This window comes from Chaetodon trifascialis, chromosome 11, assembly GCF_039877785.1.
Source record: "Chaetodon trifascialis isolate fChaTrf1 chromosome 11, fChaTrf1.hap1, whole genome shotgun sequence".
NCBI classification, from domain to species: domain Eukaryota; kingdom Metazoa; phylum Chordata; class Actinopteri; order Chaetodontiformes; family Chaetodontidae; genus Chaetodon; species Chaetodon trifascialis.
In genome coordinates, this window is record NC_092066.1 from 18,452,925 (window position 1) to 18,471,547 (window position 18,623).

Here is an 18,623-nt window from a genome sequence, read left to right on the forward strand (position 1 = left end):
CTTCATGGATCCTCTTTCTGAAGAGGTGGAAATTGCTTTTTTAGCCTTGCTATGTCTGTTGAACTGTTGGTATGTCCACCGCTTTTGTCCAGACTGAAACACCACCATATGGATTGCTGTGAGATTTCATACAGACATTCATGGTTCTCAGATGATGAACCTTACTGACTTTAGTCATCGCCTGACATTTCCTCCAGGGCCACCAGTCCCAACAACTATATGTCCACAGAGGGAGGTGGTCATCTTCCACAGAGTCCAAAATGTTTCTACAGGAGCCTAGGACAGACTAGCCAAACACTGGCTCTACAGAGCACCTTGCATGTGTTTGATTATTTTTGCGGCCGCTACACGCTTGGTAAGGTAAGGGTGAGGTGAGGAGCATTCAGTTTATAATCTGCAAATCTGCAACCGCACTGCTAGCTGCCGCCAAAATCCTACACACTGGACCTCTAATATGCCCAATGCCTTGGTTTATTACCAAATACCTGAAACACATGGCACTCCCACAACAGCCTCAGCTGTATTTCGCGTTTCATGCTAATTAGCGAATGTTAGAATGCTAACATGCCAAACTACGATGGTAAACATTACATCTGCTTATCTTCAGCATGTTAGCATTGATATTTTCAGCGTGATATCATGCATGATATTCTGCACCAGACCTCCTCATTCAGCTGCTCACTCGCCTCATCAGTCACTCACTGCACAGACCAGCCCAGACCATTTGTTCCTTTATTAGTTCATCCTAGTTGCCATGTGCCTTGTACTTTGATTTTCAATCAACTGGAACCTGACTCTGCTCCTTTACCTGGACCTGAATCTGCCTGCTTGACAGCTTGTCAAGCAGTACCTGTAAGTGCCTGCTTACCAACACCTGCCTGTAAGCTCATTCCTGTACAATAAATCATTGAACTGCACCAGTCTGCCTGTTTTGTCTGCATTTGGGTCCTTTCCCGGCTGCCTGCCCTCCCATCTGTGACAGCATGACAACAATCTGGGCTGGTAAATGTAGTGAGTGACTGATGAGGGAAGTGAGAATAGGTGAGCAGGAGAATGATGAAGTGAAAAAGTCTGAGGGCATCTGGTGGACAGGCCAGCAGTGGCAAATAATGGTTTTAAGCAAGTGGGAATGTGGCTGAAGAGGGGGACAGGGGGGCAGAAGGTGACACACTCTCGAATGATCTCTCTCCTTCTCATTTTGCCTATTTTATATCTTCTGCTTACAGTACAGCTCTGTTTCTCTATCCATCTCTTTTCGTCGTATCCATGTTTGTGTTGGGGTGTAACTGGCTCAGTTTGCCTCCTCAGGCCAAGAGAAGTGTTTTTCCCATCATGTATATCCCACAGTATGTGCCTTACAGTCAAAACTGTTTATCACAGACTTCATCTGGTAGCATCCAACTTGAGCTGAACTTGAAACCAAAATAAACTGGGCAATGTTAATGACGTGTGTGACATGATGAAGAGGGAGAGCCTCACAAAGAACTGCAACCACCGCCTTGTGCCCCAGCATGGATGGAAAAGGAATTAGCAAGAATTAGCAAGAAATACTCCTTTTCCATTACCGAAGCAGACAACCGACTCCGAGTGGGATTGTGGTTTGACTTGAGGGAGAGAGAGAGAAAAAACAGCCTTTATTGGACCAAATGACTGCTGACGGACTGACCACATACTGCAGGAAAACTTGGCCATAAGGCAAGAACGTTCTCAAAGGCACTTTCTGAGAAAGATTTAGAGTTGCATCACATTTGAGGAGAAATGTGGGGTATAAATTTATTTTGTAATGTACTTAAAATATTAGTTGAAATACGAGCTGTTAATTATTAACTTATACAGGCAGAGATTTTGGCTCACAGAGTGAAATGCATAAGGCATGATGCTTGTCGGCTGCAGGGTATTCATTTTCCACCCATTTGATTGTTATTACTTGTGGAAGCTGCCTCCTGGTGGAAAGTATAGCCGGAGGTACATTAAACACCGCCATGAGGCAGGTCCTCTTTTTAGCAAAAATCATGTGATGTTTTTGGAGGTTGCCAGGCGCTCACTGAAGTGTTATGTCGAAGGATTTGTTTTTGAGGAGCTGCACATGTAAAGGACAAACTAAAATGACACAAAACAGATAGTAGTTCAGTCGACCTAAAGGTCTGTCACTACGGACTACTTACCCCATTTGATGTCTGTTATGTAACTGTGGCTTGTGGTCAGGGGAGTTGCAGGTTGTGCTGTAGCTGCATTGGCCAACTGAAACAGTGTAAGTAGTCATGTAACAATGACCTATGAATGAGAACCGTCCTTTTGACCAGAAGGCCACAGACCCGAGACAGCTTGAGTTATTTGACATGAAAGATTCATAAATCAGGTGGAATTCATTTGAACCTATAGATGTGACTTGTGGGCCACAGGTCAGTCAGTGTTACTGTTTACATTAAGGCTGAGGCTATGCAGGGTGTCTTAAAGAATGCCTGAGTTTTTCAATCGCAGCAGAAATTTGTGGGAAAGTAGCTCATTTTCTCAGTCATATCTGTCAGTCAAGTCAGTGTCCACATGAGTTTTAAAAGTCAAGGTTTATTTGTCGACAAATTGCTATCATTTTTCAAAAATCCTAAACTAATATATTTACTTTTTCATGACAGAAAACCTAAATCTAACTCAGGAAGGTGATGCTACGTGTTATGAGGAAAGTGAATCTTAAAAACTTGATGTATCATAATTACAGTATATGTCCCAGCCGTACCTTGGTACCTATTTAATATTGACCTACATGGTCAAACATAGCATGTGGTAGATCTCCTTTTGGAATCAAATTTTGAACAGTTTATCCCAGTTCATGAACAAAAAGCCAAGAAAATGCTGAACGCTGTTGTTGAGAAATCCTACCAGCTTCTACAGCAGAGAGAGAACGGCTACAGTAAATGGACTGGTTTAACCACAGACATACCAACTGCACAAAAATCAATTTGGCTTTGGCAGTTTGAATAAACACGTGAACAGTCTGTGTGTATAGTAGATAAATAGTATTATGAAATTATTTGAGCTGTTATCTATTTTTTTAGCAGCAGCCAAGAGAAAAACAGCAGAGAAAGACAGATAAATCAATAACAGTTACTGTTACAGCTAAACCTGCTCACATGGCTGCTGCATTCGTCTATTCAGGGTGAGAAAAACCTGCAGAAGAAAATTTCAATGAACTAAGACATGTTTAGCCCGAAGTCTACAGACATAGAGAGAAAAAAGCACCATCATCTGTTCAAACTATCACTGTCATGACATTATCAGGATGGAGGAAGAGGAAAACTGGAAAGAGAAATGTTTCCATATTCAAAGCAGAGATCAGTTTGAATACATGTTGCAGAAGACTTGCTTCAGCACCCTCCTGCTGGATCCGTGCAGGCAGGAAGCATTGTGCAATCTGATGACTGCTGGCAGAAAACAACACCTCAGGGGCATTCGCTTTGCCCCTGAGGTAGATGAAGATAACTTTGAAGATTCACTGGAGCTCCTGCAGATCACCATACACAAACATATGCGCGCAAGACCAATATATCAAGATTTAGGACAAAATATCCCAGTGGGAAACACGTATTTTCTGTATAATCCATTTGAAAATATAATATGTACGCCATAGATAAAATCATATTACAACTCTCTGTTCTAAAGAGACCCTGGAAAGCATAAAAGAAGATGAAACTTTATTGGTCTACAGGGGTAAATTCATATGTTACAGCAGCAACAAAAATAGACAGAAGTTAAATTAGCGAAATCACATTTAAAAACTATTCACAGTTTATATTACATTACATTACATTACAATACCTTAGGCTACATAAATGAACTGAAGAATTCAGAGTTCACTGCTGGACTCACTGAATCCAGCAGTGAACTCTGATGTGTGCAGTATATGTATGTAGTTCCAAGTATAACTAATACGTACAGTATACATAATAATATATTTAAGCATATAGAACATATACAACAATTACAGTATGCACACACACACACACACACACACACACACACACACACACACACACACACACACACACACACACACACACACACATATCCTACTTCTAGTAATATGTAATTGTGGGATAATTTGTGAAACTCTGATGTAAAGAGTGTAGGAGGAGCTTGGCATGGAGTTCAGTGATGTCCTCATAGAGTCACGTCGCTATACAGTCATGCTCTTATTTGGGAGAACTCTGCATGTCCAGAGCTGCAAGTGGCAGCAAGTGCAGCTGTTTGCGGCACGTGTGACAGACGCACCGCTCTCTGGACAAACTACTGCCTCAGGAGATAATTGGAAAAAAAAACAAAAAAAAACAGGGCACTGACCATCTGCATGACACTGACCTTTCTGAGCTGGAGAGCCTGGATGGCCATGAAAAGACAAATGAAAAACACAATTCACTTGTAATCATGCTTCTAAGCCTCTCCCTGTGTGTGTGTATACTATTCACTAAAGACCATGAGTCCATCACCAGGTAGAAAAAGCCTCTCATGCAGCAGGTGTTTGTATTTGCAATAATCAAAGGAAGCACTGGTCTGATGATAAAGGATGGAAAGATGTATTCATGACCTCAGTGTTTCCACCCCTAAACACCTCATGGCCCCTGCACTCTACGTCCCCTCCTCTCTGTAGACCTCAGTTCTGTTAGAGGTCTTATAAATATGGGCCCCAGCATATGCACCCATACATTTTACCTGAGAGTAGGGCCCCTTGCTGAAGTCATGGTTATGGACTGTGTTTACTGTATACACACTGTGTGGCTGGTGCAACCCCACTCTCATATGGGTAGTTAACATTTAACAGAGGAGGACAGGGGTCATCACCCCACATGGATAAGAGGTAATATCTCACCTCATACGATACTCCCAGTGATGGTGTACCACAATTCAGCCACTTGTTTTCTTGCATTGTGTGTGAATGGATGTATATTCTCTCATTGTGGAGACTTGCCTTCCTTATGGGGACAAAACACACATTATTAAACTTTAGGATGAAGACTTGGGTTAAGGTTAAGTAGCGGTTATGATTATGGTTCATTTACGTCACCTGGAAATGAACGTAAGTCTATGTAATGTTCCCAAAACACATGGAAACACAATGCTCTGTGTGTGTGTGTGTGTGTGTGTGTGTGTGTGTGTGTGTGTGTGTGTGTGTGTGTGTGTGTGTGTGTGTGTGTGTGTGTGTGTCTCCTGTTATTGTTATTAAATGTTTGGGTGAAGACTTGGGTTAAGATTAGAGTAAGGTTAGCTTACCCACTACTGGACCCCGTCATATTGTCCTTCATATTTTTCAGTCAATCCTACATGTAAACTGGGTCATCTTCCTGTTTAAAAATAAACCAGGCATGCAACAATAACAGGGACCAGCCATGGCCTCCACACAGGTAACTACAGGTCAGTTGAAGACACTATGTTACACTGTCCCTGCTCAGAGGAGAACATCTGTGGAGTCAGTGCAAGTGAATATGCATTTGTTACTTTTTAACTGTGGCTTAGTCATTGCTGCAGTGCCAAGCAGATGAAACATGCCATGACTCTTCTCTAAGTAAAGTCAGTCTGGTGGATCAAAGTTAAATATTCATTTTAAATGCAGCACAATTCAGTTGTTGAGTTATGGTAGGAAAACTAGATAAAGTCTGATTGTTGACTAAACATTCCAGCTGACGATAATATTAAAACCAACCGCTGAAAGCTGAATCTAGCTGAATTTAACCAACTTTCAACACTCAGCAGGCGGAAACTGAATCATTCATGCAGATATTGATCAGATGAACAGGTTAATCATTGACCTGATTCTGGACAGACTATAAAGCCCAGGATCCTCACACAGTGGGTCATCAGCCAGTCACAGAGGGCTGCCAGTTGTTCCCTGACATCACTGACACACAGCTGGAGAAGCAGCAGGACAGCAACATGAGAGTTACACTAATTCCCTTATTGGTCCTCCTGGCTGCTGCCTGTGTCCCTGCCCTCTGTGGCAAAGAGGAGCAGCCTGTCCTCCAGCCAGAGGCTCCGGTTGAAATCCGTTCCCGCTTTGCTGCTCTGGATGACGTGCGTCTCTTGGCGAACGGCCTCCTCCAGCTGGGTCAGAGCCTGCGGGAGTTTGTGCAGAAAACAAAGGGACAGATAAATGACATCTTCCAGAAGCTCAACATTTTTGACCGCTCATTTTACCAGCTGTCAGTGCTCGCCAGCGAAATCAAAGAGGAGGAAGAGGAGTTGAAGAAAACCACTGTGGTACTGAAGGCTAACAATGAAGAGATCATGGGCCTGTCTGCTAAGATCAACTCCAAAGTGGACAGCATCCTGCAGGAGAAGGGTCACCTGCAGAACAAGCTGGAAGGCCTGGAGAGGAAGATGAGCAGCCTGTCGCACAACCTGGTGACGAGCGAACAAGTGGTGGAGATCAATGACCTGAGGGTGAGTCACCGGTTTTTACAAAGGAAAACTGGACCTGGATTTCTTTTCTTGTTGCTCCAAGATAATTTCAACAGTGCAACAATAAACTCTAAAACCTCGACACATAGCACCATTCTTTAGCACTTCCCACTTTTCTTCCCCGATCAGGAGGTGATCCACACCCAGGAGCAAAGCATCACAGAGCTGCTGAAGGCTGTGAGGGAGCAGAGTGACCAGCTCAACCACCAGAGGGTTAAGATCAAGATTCTGGAGGAAAAGGTAAGTGTTAGGGGCTGTGGCAAAATTACTGGGGGAGGGGGGCCATCACGCACAGGTAGAGGTAGGCAGTGTGCCCCAACCAGGTCATCAGGCATCATGTGATTGATTGACGGATGGAGAAACATATGATTACATACATATAAGCATTGTCTAATTAATATGTAATTTTTTATGAAGTGGAATTATGCAGGGTTCAGGGAAAATACTTTGGTGATTCATTAGCATTGGCAGCCACAGATGTGGTGTCTGTTCTGTTGCTGAATTAGCTGTTTAGTCAGCAGCTCTTTATTGAGAGTGGGTGGACTATTTATCGTGTTGTTATGTTTGCCAAAATATATCATTTTGAGATATTGTGGGGGAGGATTTTGCAAGAGAGGGTCTAAAGGAAATATTAATAATCCTCAGGCGCTTCTAAGCTTCTTATTTTTAAATAAAATTAAAAAAAAAAAAATGCTTTAGCCCCCCCTCCCAACCCTAATAATTTTCATACAGTCCCTTATTCAGCCAGAGTGGATAGGCTCCACTCACATGAGATTTTATTTTGTTGCTGTGCATGAGTGTGCATTTTTAAAGAACTTTCCCAAGATTATTTTGCCTGCTTTGTGAGTTAAGGGCCGTCGTCATCCTGGTGTTGCACAGAATGCGCTGCAAGAAAGAAATTTAAATGGATTCATGGCGCTGTACTGTATAATTTAGACTTGTCTTGGAGGGTGTAGACATAACAAAGGAGTTCTCCATATTTTTAATAATCTCAGCTGGTGTCTCAGTGATGTGATATATTTGCATTTCCTTGGTCTTGAGAGCTAAAAATTCATATTGTTAATGTAAAAGATTGGAAAATGTCTACTTTTGCTGAATAATAACCTGAAGTTTACTATGGTACTACTGCTATTTAATCCATACTCCAGAGTCAGTTTGAGGATTATGTGTTTCTCAAACTATTTCTCCCAGCTTACAGCCAACACGCTGACCCAAGGGAATATTGAGAAGATGCCCGAGATCTTCAACAGTCAAGCACCAACACTCACCCCTTATCTGACCTCAAGCACAGCCAGCAGCACCGAAATGATGAGTAAGAAGGATGATAAATCATGGGGAAATGCTGAAAGTGATTTGGTGTCTGTTATTTGTCATACATTATATCAGTAAGCACAAAACCTATGTATTCAATCTCACTGTGTCAATTCTAATGATTTGCAAATGTGCACAGACCATTTCCAGCTTTTCTGCTATTTTCTGCTTACCATTCTTACAGTTTCATACACTTACAGCAGGTAGCTGCCTGCATTCACAGTTTTCTGAGCAATCAATGATCCTCCCTCATTTTGCTGCTAATGCTGCTGATATGAGCTCTTAACCTTCTGGTCACATGTACACTTCTCTGTTCCGCACAACCACTTTGTAGCTAATCTTTATTCAGGGCAGTTTCAAGTTTGACATCAGGTTTGTGGTTGTTTTTAAACAGATCTGCCATCAGACTGCAGTGAGCTTTTCAACAGAGGGGAACGAGTCAGCGGCGTCTATGCCATCAAACCCAGCGAAACTGAGCCCTTCATGGCTTACTGTGACATGAACAAAGGTAAAATAGCTTTACCATAACACAGGACTACAGTTTATTTTTAAAATAAGGAGGACGTTTTAATTGTTGTTGGGTCTTTGTTAAGTCCTGCTGTCATATCTGAAACTGGTAACCCTTCATGTAAAGCAAAAGCAGTCCAAATGTTGGGATTGTATTAGTAGTGACTTAATGCAGCTGTGATACAGCTGTGGCAGAGTGAACAGTAAAGAGTGAGGCTGATAGCAATGACACAAAAAGACAAACAGTAATGCTGGATTACATGCATGAATTGCTTCCTGTGAATCCGCCACCAGAAAACTAATGCAAAGAGAATCGATTACAGACTGTAAACACACTAAATAGCTTTTGCCAACCAGAAATAGTACAACTAGTTCAAGAAAATCTTAAGCATTATGATTTAAGATGTCATCGGTTTGTGTCTATTTGTTCCCTTTAGACCATGGAACAACAGTCATCCAGCGGAGGAGGGATGGTTCAGTGAATTTTGATCAAACCTGGGACAAGTATGAAAATGGGTTTGGAGATTTGCAAGGTGAGACACAGTATTCTCTTATTTCTCGAGACGCCAAGCACCATTACCCACCTAATGTTGAGAAATTCATTCTCAACTGTCAAATTTAAAATTATCTATCATGATTATGACATCTGCAATTTTAGAACTTGTCTTAGGAAAAGCATGCCTCTACATCATGCATGTAAATCCGTGTCCATCACAACTCAAAGAGTCCTGTTAAATCATGTCAGCTCTGACCTGTCAGTGATGTCTCCCTCACAGGGGAGTTTTGGCTGGGTCTCAGGAAGATCCACTCTCTATGTGCTAAGGGCAACTCTGTCCTTCACATCCAGCTGGAAGACTGGAAACAGGGCAGGCGCTTCATTGAATACAGATATTACCTTAATGGTCCAGAGAGCAACTACACCATTCACCTCATGCATCTGTCTGGAGATTTGCCGGACCCCATGCGCAACCACACAGGCATGATGTTTTCCACCAAGGACAGGGACAATGACAACCACCAGGGCTCCAACTGCGCCCACAACTACACAGGTGCAGCAGATGTGCATGTTGTACACATTTTTATCCCAATGTAATGCAGCGATGCATGTGGGGCTTAATTAATAATTGTCACCCAGTACCAGCTGCACAACATGTAATTTCTGTCATCTTCCAGGTGGATGGTGGTTCAGCGCCTGCGGAGACACCAACCTGAACGGGAGATACTTCCCAGTGAGACCTAAGGGGCGCTCAGAGCGTAGGAGAGGAATTCAGTGGAGTCCGGGCCAAAAGGCTTCATACTCCATCAAGCTCACCCAGATCTCTATCCACCCCGTGGCCTCCCCCAGCACCACCTCCTCCACTTCAGCTTCGTCTGAGACAGGTGTCTTTCAATGACCCCGTACCAGCCTTCTGCAGTGAAAATACTGCATTAAACAGTGGCCTCTTCAGGAGAGCCTTGGCATTGCTTCGAGTGTGCAGCCATGGTTTAAGGAGGCATGGGCAGAGAGCATGATGTTTCCTCTGAGTGTCAAGTACTGTTGTGTCCTGAACAAGGAAAGCCAAAAGAACATATTACTGCCATTGTCTGGATAGTCTCTAATGGAATAGAACACTTTCAAATGTGTTGTGAAATCTACAATATACTGAAAAGCAGTTGGCAATTATTATATCCTCACTCGCTGTATCTCAGAGGTCAAAGGTTATGGAGAAGAAATTAAAATGTACAGCCACATGTGAGCAGTTTTTATAATGGGTCACATTGACTCTCAGCACACAGCAGTGGTTCACAACACCAGGGGCGGGAGGGGGGTCATGGGATGCATCTGAGGGCATCCTGAGTAGACATCTTCATTTTTAGGGTTCAAAAGCAGCAAAGGCTGGGAACCACTGCTCTAAAACTCATCTTTACTTTACATACTTTATTTTTGATACATATGCTATGTTTTATCAATTTGAATAAATAAAAGTTTGATGGTGACTTCATATAATGCTAGTTTTCATTTAGGTGTGGATATCCATGACTGAAAAAATGACGAAAACCTTTCTGTCCTGATCAAACCATAACGGACCAAGACAAACTTTTAGAATGTCCGGTTGGTTATTATGGGCTGTAGGGTTTACTTGTGGTCCTGACATTGGTCAAAACGGTCTCTCTATGTCAACAGAGATTTGGCCCACGGTATCATTAACCTTGGACTAATACACCAACTTTGTTTTGATCCCATAGTCTTGTAAATCAATGACTAATGCATGTTCACGTTTTTACTACATACCAAAAAGTTCAAGAGTGTTGCTTAAAAAGCTTGTGATGCCAAATTTTTTTGTACTGTGTCGTTGGGAGCCCTTAACAAACTCTAGAGGGCAGTGTTGTTCTGTCTTATGCACATACTTTCACTCTAAATTGATTGTGCTGTATGTATAATTAGATTTTAAAAATGATGTTTGTTTTGTAAACAGATACTTTCTTGGAGCCACATTCATATTCAGTATTTGTTTCTAATAACTCTCTAATTGCTTCTCTCACTCTCTGTTCACACACTCAGCTTTAAGAAAGGGTAAACATCCCCTCCTAAAATAGCGCAAAGTGCATCTCCGATGAGAGATGTCACCCTTCTTTTTGCATATCATTAAGCAGAGCACAGCTGCAGCTGTTCGCAGATGCACAAATTGCTCCCATAACACCTCAGTGCTTCCACCCAGACACACCCAAACACACACACACACTTCTTTGTGACTGGGCCTGCAGCTCTGACAGTGATCTCCCTGCACATGTGTGAAGGAGCGTCTTCAGTTACTCCCCCTGCCTCTGAACACGCATTAGTTTGAAAGGTTATTTTGGGCATCAGAAGTACCACTGCAGCCCTGTGAAATAACAGGAGGAGTCAAGATACCTCCCATTTACCCTCCCATTCTACCCCTGTGTACCATACCCCATGTCAACTGACAGGGGATTTCCCTTTAAGCAACAAGTTCCCGACTCTCTACACTGTTGTTTTAGTTTGGATTCTCATTTGAAACAATGGACAACAGTCCTCTGCAGGTGCTGACTGTCCCCACAGCCCCCTACCCCGACCAGAGACCCAGCACCAGTGGCCTGAGGAAAAAGGTCTATGTATTCCAGTCCAGGAGGAACTACCTACACAACTTCATCCAGAGTATCTTCTCCTCTATTGACCTACGTGACCGCCAGGGTTCAACAGTGGTGGTGGGGGGAGACGGTCGCTTCTTCAACCGGACAGCTATTGAGGTCATTGTGCAGATGGCAGCTGCCAACGGGGTCAGTGTCACCGTGTGTGTGTGTGTGTGTGTGATCATGCTGGTAAGTGTGTGTTTGTGTATGTGTGTGGGTGGGTGAGAGCACGTATATCAGTGTCACCTGCCCCCATCGCCTGTTGTTATCCCTTTGTTGTCATTGGCTGTACCAGCCTCATGTCTTATTACCGATCAATTGCAGCTTTTAGCACGTGGCTGTGAAGAAAAGATAAATAAATACAATTTTAGATAATAATAATAAATACTGTAGTAGAGATCAGACACTAATCTATAATCGAAATGTAAACAATTGGTGAAACTGATGATTAGAACTGTAAATTGATCGGCAGGTATTTCAGTAAATTATATTATTTTAAAAAATACATCAATCAGATTTTGATGGATTGCCATAAAACTTGGTTCACACATTCATTCCCCCCTCTGGGTGAATTCTATTTAGTTGTCACTTTATATCAAGTAATTTTATTTTTTCCAACAATCTGGTTTATGACTAAATATCCACAAATCAAATGATATTCCCATCAAACTGAGTAGTACATTGTGTTTATTTTTGATTAGCAAATGTTAGCACGCTAATTGTTTTATAATATCCCCAAGACAATGAAATGTCCCGCTGCATTTCAAATAAAATCCTTATAAAACAATTACTAACTTCATATTTTATTTATACAATACAAAACTACGCCATTCCTACGTGGAAAAAAAATGTATTTTTGTGGAAAAAAAAATATTCAATACATGTTGTCTTTTTGCATTTAACATCTGGCTGCCTCTGTATTTTATTTTTTCCTTATATCACCCAGTTTCAATTGTAATTAGCAACTGGCAGCAGTTTGCTGATGCTATTTTCACTTAGAATATGATCAGCCAAGTAAAAATGGCCTGTATCTGTATATTTTAAGCAATGCAAGGCAGTCAGAGTAGGCAGTATAATGTAATACAATACCACAACAATGTAACACTGAGAAAGTAAAGGATGAATGCTGCCCTTCAGCCATAAACCGGTCCCTGCTGTAACTGCAGCTCCCGGATACTCTGCTGTCTTCAAATAGAAACGGATAACCTGTTTTGTTTTCAGTCTTCCTGCCAGAAACAGTAATGAGCTCTCTGTGGTCCTCAGGTTTTAATTACATAAGCTTTGAGCTCCTGATGCTTTCTTGGTTGAATGGTATACTTAGACCGGCTTAAAATACACTTACTCATAATAAAAGTGGCAGCTGATGTACCGTAACTGTCTTTCATTCAATGAAACTCTACTCCCAGTTACTTTTTGTTACTTCCTCTCCCCTCCCCGATCAGATGAATTAAGATACACACTCATGCCAGCCAACTCTCTCTCTTTCTCACACACACACACACACACACACACACACACACACACACACACACACACACACACACACACACACACACACACACACACACACCTGTGTGACATTTCCTCAGGTGGGTCATCTGATCATTGGACACCACGGGATAATGTCCACGCCGGCCGTCTCCTGTGTGATCAGGAAATACAAAGCCATTGGTGGCATCATCCTCACTGCCAGCCACAACCCCGGTGGACCTGATGGAGACTTTGGCATTAAGTTCAATACTGCAAATGGAGGTATGGTAACTGGAGAGAAGGAAGCATGCAGGGGCATCAGCCAAGTGAAAAATAGTGTTACGAGAGAAGTCAGATAGCATTTAACAAGGCCCTGTGCTCATTCAGATATGTGGCACAGACACAGTACTGAGATAAAGCTTGCCTGGATATAAAATCTGGGACAGAGTTCGACCACCTCAAAAAGATCTGCATAGTTTTATATAATATATATAATATATATATATATAATAAGCAACCTTGAACATCTAGCTATTCTTCTGTAGTGCAACACTAATATCACCTGTAATATCAGAGGTTTTCTCCTGCATCCAGGCCCAGCCAAGGAGGCTGTCACAAACAAGATCTTTCAGATCAGCCGGACCATTGAGGAGTTTGCCATCTGCCCTGGATTGCAAGTGGATCTGACAACTCTGGGCAAACAGACGTTTGATCTGGAGAACAAGTTCAAACCCTTCACAGGTGAAGTGCAGCATCAGTCTGTCACCCATCACTTTAAATTAGGAGAAGACAGAAGGTGATGAGGAAATAAAAGGATATGTGGATGGATGCTACAGCAGTGAGAACTTTATCAGTCAGAATCAATCATACGACACAGTTTTGCTATTCTTCAGTCATCATTAATCTTGCTTTTTGGCATAAAACTAAGCACAGTTTTTTTTCTCCTTCCTGGTTGTGTGCAGTGGAAATTGTGGACTCTGTGGAATCCTATGCAAACTTGTTGAGGAACATCTTTGACTTTGCTGCTTTGAAGGAGCTTCTATCTGGTGAAAACCACATCAAGATTACACTCGATGCCATGCATGGAGGTGAGAGTATATTTACTGATAATCTTATCAGTATATTCTCTTTTAAACATTTTAACTCAGCAATGAAAAGGAACTCTATTGTAAGTGAAAGTAGTGTATTGAAAACTTTGCTTAAGTAAAAGTACAGAAGTATTAAGCATCATTCATCATACAGCACAAGTAGAAGTATTCATTGAAGTGACCATTGTGAGTGTTACTATACATTATATTACTGGATTGTTATTACTGATGTTATCATGTGTAAGTAGTATTTTACTCCGTCTGTGAGAGAGTAGTCCAGCTAATTTAAACTAATGTTGTGTAATTTGCAGCAATTTTTATCAGATGATATATATAAATTTGTCATATGAAAAGAAACAATTATTGCTGTCTTATAAATGCTGTGGGGTGAAAGTATAAAGTAACATAAAATGGGAGAACTCAAGTGCAGTACAAGTACTCAAAAATGTACTGTTTATCCAGACTCAGTTCTCAACAAGCACAACTTGTTCATGATGCCCATGTTCCTTAATTGTTTGCATTAGGTCAAATGTGACACACAGATCAGGACACCAGTCAGTACACATCAGTCTGTTAGTTCTGTCAGTCACCAGCGAAGTTTGTGTTTTGGTCATTTCAATGACACAAGAGAGGAAAGCTGACATGGGCTTATGGGAACTGTTTACTTTAGAGCAAGTCACAATTATTAGGTTGCTAATGCTATTTAGAGCATCTTCTTACACACTCCCACACAACCACCACTGCTGCAACACAACATAAACACCCTCACAGGGAGTCATATTGCTATTGGTATTAAGACAACATACCACATACCCTTATCGCTGTGACCTTTCTCTCCATGTCAACCGCTCTACCATCATAGTCACATTATTCTGATGGTGTTTCAAATGGACTGGAACAGTTGGCTGGCTTAAAGAAACTTGAACATTTTGGTAAATAATCTTACTGGTTTTCCTGCTAAGAGTTAAATAAGTGGATGGATACCTCTCTGTCTGTACAATAAATAGGTAGAGCTACATGGCTGCTAGCTGTACCTCTACAGCTAGCAGCTAGTTAGCTCAGGTTAGCATAAAGACTGGAAACATAGAAACAGCTAGCCTAGCTCTGTCAAAAGGTGACAAGTTCACCTATGAGCACCTCTAAAGCACACAAATGAACACTTAATAACTTGTGCGTGTACAAAAATGCTAAACCAAGTCTGTTGCCTTTGGACTGAGCTAGACTAGCTGTTTCTCGGTATCGTGAAAGTAAAGCTAGCGGCTAACGGACTGCAGCTAACCAGCTGCTGGCTGTAGCTTCACCATACAGAAGAGAGTGGTATCAATCTTCAGCCACTGTGGCAAGAAAGTGAATAAGTGCATTTGCCAAAAAGCTGAACTGTTTCTGAGCAGAGTTTTTTTTAATGTTTTAATTTACAACACCATATTTGACTTAAATAGTCCATCATTGTCTTTATACCAGTCTTCTCTCATCTTTCTCTGTCCCCTCCATCTGCTCCCCAGTGGTTGGACCGTATGTGAGGAGAATACTCTGTGAGGAGCTGGGCTGTCCTGCCAATTCTGCCATCAACTGTGTCCCATTGGAGGACTTTGGGGGTCAACACCCAGATCCTAACCTCACTTACGCTGCAGATCTGGTTGACAGCATGAGAGATGGACAGTACGACTTCGGTGCAGCATTTGATGGTGATGGGGTGCGTGTACCGTTATTTGTCTCTTTCGTTAGATTTTCTAAAGCAAAATCAAATTCATTTCTTCGTTTTTCTAATTGGACACAAATATATTTCACATTCATGGCTTGAGGGATCCTGGGACTGAACCAAAGGCCTTGATCTCTAACCGCTGTCTGTCTGTCTGTCTGTCTGTCTGTCTGCCCTCTAGGACCGAAACATGATCCTTGGTAAGCACGGCTTCTTCGTCACCCCACCTGATTCTGTGGCTGTGATCGCTGACAACATCTTCTGCATCCCATATTTCCAGCACACAGGGGTGAGAGGCTTCGCCCGCAGCATGCCCACAAGCTCAGCCTTAGACAGGTAAAAAAATACAGTCTGGCTTTCACATCCCTGCTGAAACCACAGAGCCAGGGATTTCCTGAGTTAAAACAATATCAGACTAACTGTACTTTTGGTGCAAATAGATCTTTGAATAAGATTAAATCATAATCATAAGATTAAATCATGTTCATTTAAACATTTAAAAAGACACATGGATAATAACAACAAGAATCATATTATGTTATTTCAATGTGTCATTTGTGTTGTTTCAGTGGTTCACTGTGCTTTCTTAGAATACTCTTTCATTTTATGTACTGCAGAGTAGCAAAGGCAACAAAAATAGAGTTATATGAAACTCCCACTGGGTGGACGTTCTTTGGGAACCTAATGGATGCAGGCAGACTGTCTCTGTGTGGAGAGGAAAGCTTTGGTACAGGTACTATATCTCTTCAGCGAGTTATTAGATCAAAAGTGCTTTCTCTCTCTCCATGAGTGGGGAAAAGAAGACACTAATTTTATTGTTTTTTCTCTGCATGGTAAACTTAATTACATATTAGGTGGAGACCATATTCGTGAAAAGGATGGGCTTTGGGCCGTGCTGGCATGGCTGTCCATCCTGGCCACTAGACGGCAGAGTGTGAAGGATATTGTTAAGGACCACTGGCTAAAATATGGAAGAAACTACTTCACCAGGTGAGAGGTGGACTGACCTGTGTCATTCATCAAAAAACACCAAAAACAGACAAAGTTAAAATAGAGCAAGTCAGACACAAAAACAGCAGCTGAATTATTTCCAAGCAGAAACAGTGTACATTATTTAACTGATATAATTGTAACGGATGGAGGAGGGCTGATGACGCATATGTGTTAAGAATATACATACAGGGCATGACTGACATCTAGTGGAAAATATGTGCTGTTACATATTCTGTCAAGACTTCTGTCAGACTGTGATTTATCATCTAGTGCTTTCCTAAATTCTTAATGTGCCTATGTTGACATCAGTACCCACTGTGACCAGATATATTATTGGCTCAAGGCTTGAGATATCTGTCAGCTGTATTAAATGAAAACCATTTAGTTGTCATACAAATAATTTCTCTGCTGACTCACAGCAGTTACAAATAATCATAAGAACACTACATTAGCAAAGAAATGTTCATTTATTGTAGCTGATAATCAAAAAGTCTTATTAAGATTCTAAAATTTACTGGAAACCTTCATCACAAAGCACTTTTCTGTTGTTAATAGCTGTTGTTTTTTTTGTCCAGATATGACTATGAGAATGTAGACATAGATGCAGCCTGTGAAATGATGGAGGATTTGGAGATCATGATTGCTGACAAGTCCTTCGTGAAGCAGAGATTTGCTGTGGAAGACAAAATCTACCAAGTGTTAAAAGCAGACAGTTTTGAGTACACAGACCCGGTCGACAGCACCATCACCAGGAACCAGGTACATGACACGCACTGAGCTGCTTTCCTGTAAGGTTTTTATGTTGGCTGATCCTGGATGCATCCAGTGGTCAGAGGTATTTGGAGGAGGGACTCCTCTGTGCCTGCAGACCCTAAAAGCTTCTGTACTGGGCTGTTTTCACTGCAGGGTCTGCGGATAATCTTCTCTGATGGCTCTCGAATCATCTACAGACTCAGTGGGACAGGTAGTGAAGGGGCAACAGTTCGAATCTACATAGACAGCTATGAGAAGGAGCAAATCTTTGAAGACACACAGGTGAAATATGAAATTCTGACAATCTCAGGACTAATTTGGCCAAAATATATATAAGACTTCATAAATCATCCATAATACTGACAATGCTGAAAAAGAGAAAGTCTTGTGACCATTAAAATACTTTATGTATCAGGCATGTATATCCCACGAGGAAATGCATCAGTGGCATAAGGTAGCCAGGTGCTTGAGTCTCTAACCATATCATCCTTGTTTGGGACAGGTGATGCTGGCACCCCTGGCAACCATCGCTCTGAAGATTTCCCAGCTCCATCACAGGACAGGTCGAAGCGGCCCGTCAGTCATCACGTGATTCCTCCCATATGCTGCTCCATTGTTGCTTTTTGTTTTTCTTTTCAGATTTTTGTATAAACTGAGCTTCAATTCCAAGTATAGCTGCACCTCATGCAGTAGTTAGCATTTGAAGCTAAGATATATGCAGTGATTCTCTCTGTGTCACATTAAACTGCTTTTTATTCTTGGTTCATGTGTGGCTTGTGTGTCTGACTCTTATACCAGAGCAGGAAATTGTCAATTTCCCGCTTGTTATCTTTAATTGTTCCAACTATAATTTAAACCAATCAGTCAGTGGCAAAAAAGCAGCAGGGTTTCAAAATCATCAGCACTCCTAGTGATCAAAACAACCAATCATGATATAATTTCACCCTATTAAATGCTGCATGTGGCTCAAACCAGTGTTTTCATTTCCTCTGTGAAACTCTTTCATAGCACTGTGTATTCTCACACTCTCAGGAAGTCAGTTTTATGGTTGTGTGTCAAGAGGTACATTCTGAAGAAAATAATAAAGTAACGTACCGTTTCTGAGATGAATAACATTTCCTCTTGCGCCCAGTGCTCATTTTCAAAGTAAAGAACTGGGTGTTAACTGCCATGAAGCCTCAAATCATTATTTGGCTCATCTGTACCCCTTCATTCAAGGAAATTAA

General features: G+C 41.7%; 2 protein-coding genes across 2 annotated transcripts; both read left to right on the forward strand.

Annotated features, from left to right (window-relative positions):
• The first annotated feature begins 5,389 nt into the window (after positions 1-5,389).
• On the forward strand, positions 5,390-10,220 carry LOC139339190 (angiopoietin-related protein 3-like). Its single transcript, XM_070974688.1, has 7 exons — positions 5,390-6,429; positions 6,577-6,687; positions 7,639-7,759; positions 8,153-8,266; positions 8,703-8,798; positions 9,042-9,314; positions 9,439-10,220. The coding sequence occupies exons 1-7, from the start codon at positions 5,923-5,925 to the stop codon at positions 9,657-9,659; spliced, it is 1,443 nt and encodes a 480-aa protein (XP_070830789.1). The 5' UTR covers positions 5,390-5,922; the 3' UTR covers positions 9,660-10,220.
• A 1,063-nt stretch (positions 10,221-11,283) lies between these two features.
• LOC139339029 (phosphoglucomutase-1-like) lies at positions 11,284-18,000 on the forward strand. Its single transcript, XM_070974458.1, has 11 exons — positions 11,284-11,541; positions 12,984-13,146; positions 13,459-13,605; positions 13,827-13,952; positions 15,455-15,645; positions 15,833-15,987; positions 16,269-16,384; positions 16,506-16,641; positions 17,220-17,403; positions 17,551-17,679; positions 17,900-18,000. The coding sequence occupies exons 1-11, from the start codon at positions 11,284-11,286 to the stop codon at positions 17,987-17,989; spliced, it is 1,695 nt and encodes a 564-aa protein (XP_070830559.1). The 3' UTR covers positions 17,990-18,000.
• The last annotated feature ends 623 nt before the right edge of the window (positions 18,001-18,623 follow it).

Bases quoted from the DNA above. Each gene is read 5' to 3' on its own strand.
- LOC139339029 (XM_070974458.1), top strand. From the start codon at position 11,284: ATGGACAACAGTCCTCTGCAGGTGCTGACTGTCCCCACAGCCCCCTAC. The intron at 16,642-17,219 runs GTGAGAGGTGGA...TTTTTTGTCCAG, and splicing joins GGAAGAAACTACTTCACCAG to ATATGACTATGAGAATGTAG. The intron at 17,680-17,899 runs GTGAAATATGAA...TGTTTGGGACAG, and splicing joins AAATCTTTGAAGACACACAG to GTGATGCTGGCACCCCTGGC.
- LOC139339190 (XM_070974688.1), top strand. From the start codon at position 5,923: ATGAGAGTTACACTAATTCCCTTATTGGTCCTCCTGGCTGCTGCCTGT. The intron at 8,799-9,041 runs GTGAGACACAGT...TCTCCCTCACAG, and splicing joins TGGGTTTGGAGATTTGCAAG to GGGAGTTTTGGCTGGGTCTC. The intron at 9,315-9,438 runs GTGCAGCAGATG...GTCATCTTCCAG, and splicing joins CTGCGCCCACAACTACACAG to GTGGATGGTGGTTCAGCGCC.